Raw genomic sequence first — 4611 nt, forward strand, 5'->3', positions numbered from 1 at the left:
TTATAATTATACAACTTAATCAAATCAGAAACATCTATAAAGTCGCGATCAAGTCTTTGGACACTGTTGCTGGAAAATTAAATCTTCTAGTAGCGTCATCAAATTCTTGTATTTATCGATTACAAAAAGAAGTCGGTCAAGTTTTTGGCTTCGTTGCCGGGGATCTAAATCTTCTAGCAGCGGTATCAAATTCTTGTATTTTTAAGCATATATAAAATCGCCGGCACGCTGTCAAATGACCATCAAAGCAAAAGAGATTGTGCTTTTTTGGCAGACATTTTGGATAAAGAGAAACCAAGTGGAGAAGTCACAACTGATTAGCATGATTGGCTTCTGTACATAGATGACACCTCAAATCAAGCAGGAGTAGGGGTGTGACTTGCTTTGAGTAGCTAGTCAAGAGAACATCTTTATCACTTAATCACTGCAGACTTCGAGGTGACCAATAATCAGGCAGAGTATGAAGCCTTGATCACTGGCATACGCCTTGCCTACAAAATGGGCATATGATGTTTGCTTCTGAAGTCAGATTCATAGTTGGCGGCAAATCATATAAATTAGAAATTCAATGCAAGAGATGAAGTGATGTTCAAATAAATTAACAAGGCGAAACTAGAATCTTGAACTTCACCAATTTCAAAATTGAGCATGTCGACCGGGAGGAGAGCCAAGTGGCTGATCTGCTGTCAAAGTGCGTTCACATGGGGAACAGGTTACCTCAGAGACTTAGCTGACCAGTCATTGAGGAACCCGAAGCAATGACTGTGGCAACTGAAGAAGCCACTAGCTGGATGGATCTTTATGCCCAAAATTTAGAGACTGAAAAGATTATCGAAGAGATTACTGATCATCCCAGAACGTTAAAATATAAGGACGCTTAATATCTATTAATTGAAAGAAAGCTCTTCGAAAAATCAACCACGTCGTTATATCTGAGGTGCATTTGAGAAGACGAGACAGAGGATGTCCTCCAAAAAATTCATTCTGGGAAGTGTGGGAGTCATTCAAAAGAAAGAACATTGGCGCACAGGTTCAATGACAGGGATATTTTTGGCTGGCACTATTGAAAGATGCAGAAGAATTATCCAAGTGATGTGAATAATGCCAAAATACACCCCGCTGTAATATCAACCGGCCCACAAGCTTCAGTTGGTCACTAGTCCCTGGCCCTTTGTTGTCTATGGATTGGACATCCACGAACCATTCCCCCCTTTTAAAGAACAATGCAAGCTTTTTCTAGTAGTTGTAAATTATTTCTCTAAATAAACCAAAGCGAAAGCTCTCGCCTAGTTTACCCCAGAGGTCATCCAGAAATTTACCCTTTATTTCTTGGCTTTATCTAAATTCAGAAAAAAAATATTACATCAGTAATATACACGTAGAAGTAACGTGAGTAACCAATGAAATCACGCCACGACACCCCATGCGACAGGGAAAAAAAACAGCGCAATAACACGTGGAATATTCCCCCTGTGTTATTCATGTGTTATTTCTATTGCGTGTTATTCATGTGTTATTGATGTGTTATTGTGTTATTATAACACCAAGAATATTCTCATGACACAATAACACATGAATAACACACAATAACACCTGAATAACACGGAGAATATTCTCAACAGATAAAAAAGCGACGCAGTAACAAGGGGGAATATGCTCCCCCCGTGTTATTCATGTGTTATTGTGTGTTAGTTATTGATGTGTTATTGTGTTATTATAATATCAGGAATATTCACATGACACAATAACACATAAATAACACACAATAACACATGAATAACACGGGGGGAATATTCCCCGTGTTACTGTGCCGTTTTTTTTCTCTGTCGCGCGGAATGTCGTGATGTGATTTCATTGACTACGCATGTTACTCTAGGTTGTAGCACTGATGTAATATTTTTTCCTAAATTCAATAGCAGTACTTCGGTGCTATGTATTTAAACAGCCCTTGCATGATATCAATCTTGGCATGTTAGATTTACGAACTTAAAGCCCCAATGGTAAATGATCGGACGGTCCTGCCAGCGCAGAATATTGGTTCGTTCTTCTCACCGGAGATTTCATTGAGGCCGAAAAAGCAGGCAAAGAGCTTCGCTACCCCGTGCTTCCCATACCATTTCCCCCCACTGTTCTCGGAGGGTTTTAGCCCTCTACAGAGGGCGGAGGAAGTATCCAATGGCAAACTCCTTCGCCGAGCCGGCGAGATGGAGGGATCTTGACAAACTCCTTGCCCGCCCTGGCAACATCGTTGGTCCCGGCTTCGAGCCGAGTCCTCAGGTAATTTCATCCCGTTCCTCCTCCTCCCGATTCTAGCCTTGTTTTAAAAAAAATCCGGCATGGTTTACTGGTTATTGGATTCTGTGCAGCTTCGACAGGAGATTGGGGAATTTGTAAGAATTTTGGTGGTGGGAGCCGGTGGGCTCGGCTGCGAACTCCTAAAGGACCTCGCTCTTGCTGGATTTCCTAAAATCGACGTCATCGATATGGATACTATAGAGGTCTCCAACCTCAACCGCCAGTTTCTCTTCAGGTCCCTTTTTTTTTTCATTGCCCTTGGCTTTCCCTCTGTAGGTGGAGCAAATTGTTTTTTGAATTATATAATTGTCTTTGTAGAAGTTTTATGTTGTGATTTCTGAATAGCATATACAAGCCATACTCTTTGAGTTTTGACGCTTAATATGGATCATTTGTTCTCTTCTCAAACATAAAACACTTGGACTTTCTCTATTATTGTCCAAGTCGTGTTGGTCTTAGAAACTGAAGGTGCAAGCATGTTCAATTCCACCAATGGAGAAATGTTCATTAACAACATTTTATATTTTAAGCCACCCTTATCAATTACGGGAAAAAATATTACCTCAGGAGTACTGATGCATCAGTACTCCAATGAGGAGATGCCACGTGGTATTATGATGTGACCATTGTATACGTGACACCTCCTCATTGGAGTACTGATGCATCAATACTCCTGAGGTAATATTTTTTAAAACTACGGAGTGACTTATATTTTGGACGATTTACATACATACCACTAAATTTTTATGTATTTACATATCTAACACCTAAACTTCAATGTTTACATACACAATACTTTTTCTATTTATAAAAAGTTGTATTTCACTTTTCAAATGTTAAAATGGTGGCATTTTTGATGTGATATGAAAGATTGGGGTGTTATAAATTTAAAAAATAAATTTTAGGTGTTAGATATGTAAATTCATAGGAATTGGGCGGTATCTATGTAAATGTTCTTATATTTTCTTATGCAAACTCGTAGACTCTTGGTATGGTTTAGGGAAATAAGAGTATAAGACTATTTTATATACATAACACACAAAACACTAAAGGAGTGTTTGGTAGCCTCATATTAAGCTAGATTTACTAATTCCAGCCAAACATAAAAATGCATAAGTTTCATGGATTTATGAAATTTTGGATTTAAGATTTGAACTTTACCTTTGATTCATGTTAAATTCGGATTCAATAAATCCAACAAGGGGGTGAATTTAATAAATCCAGATTTACTAAATTCTACTAACGTTAAATTCTTCCTAGAGCCAAACACCCATAAATTACTCTAACGGAAGTGCTTGATACCAGAGTGTCACACCTTAATTGGCCCCTCCTTTAAGGGTCAGTTGAGTTGCGATAGAGACAGACAATTTGCAGAGTGTCACACCTCACCAACGCTTGTCTCGACTTGCAGAATCAGGACTCAATGGATGAAGAACTAGTCTAACTAAATTTCCGTAACATATGCGATATATTATATTTTATAATTCATTCATATTCATACTCAACAGCGTGAAAAATCATATCATCAATACATATAAACTATACAGAGCATTGAATTTAACATTAATTATATACGTACCCAAAAAGTCTGTATAACTCTCAAAATTATACAAGACAAAACTGTACAAATCACACTTGACTACTCGTCCCGGTGCTCATTGCTCTTGCTTAGAAGACAACAACATAGACTGAACAACAACGAGCTTAGAGATATAATCATAACTAATATATGATTTTATTCATGGAAAATAAACGTGCATGCTTATATGAAATTGTACATTTGTACACACAAGTTATGACATGCTAGCATAATAGAAAACATGAAAAAAGAACAAAAAATATAAAAATTAAGACTATAGTTTAAACATGTAGGTCATAAACATGAAAGCGTAAGTATGTTCATAAAATTTTTATCGTATGTAGTGTCATTTTGATAGTAACGTCGCTTGTAAATATATATGCATAAACTATTTTCATGTTTTATCATCATGGGTTATTACCCTACCTCAGAAATCATTTAAACTATCAATAAATGTAGCAGTTATCAATAGCCCTCATAATACTATGGTTCCTTAATGTTCTATCACTGCCTAATTCCAATGGTTCCCAGAGTTTCATCCTCGTATAAATATTATGAGTCGAGAATATTACATCCCTGCATAGTATACTTACAAGCACTCATATAATAGTCTACTCATAATATTACTCGTGACATTTCTTAAAACATAATACCCATATCATATATTCATAGATATTTCATATACATGTATGAATCATAAATAAATATTTGTAGTGTATCATAACATAACATAACAT

At 36.8% G+C, this 4611-nt stretch overlaps 1 protein-coding gene across 1 annotated transcript in view; it reads left to right on the forward strand.

Moving 5' to 3' along the window:
• The first annotated feature begins 2029 nt into the window (after positions 1 to 2029).
• The window catches only part of LOC110025914 (NEDD8-activating enzyme E1 catalytic subunit), a 35551-nt gene continuing 32969 nt past the window's right edge, over positions 2030 to 4611 (forward strand). Inside the window, exons 1-2 of the mRNA XM_020726607.1 lie at positions 2030 to 2277; positions 2367 to 2530. Of these exons, the coding sequence (XP_020582266.1) occupies positions 2176 to 2277; positions 2367 to 2530 (266 nt within the window). The 5' untranslated portion in view covers positions 2030 to 2175. The remainder of the gene's footprint in view (positions 2278 to 2366; positions 2531 to 4611) is intronic.

This window comes from Phalaenopsis equestris, unplaced genomic scaffold (genome assembly GCF_001263595.1).
Source record: "Phalaenopsis equestris unplaced genomic scaffold, ASM126359v1 Scaffold000342, whole genome shotgun sequence".
Taxonomy (NCBI): domain Eukaryota; kingdom Viridiplantae; phylum Streptophyta; class Magnoliopsida; order Asparagales; family Orchidaceae; genus Phalaenopsis; species Phalaenopsis equestris.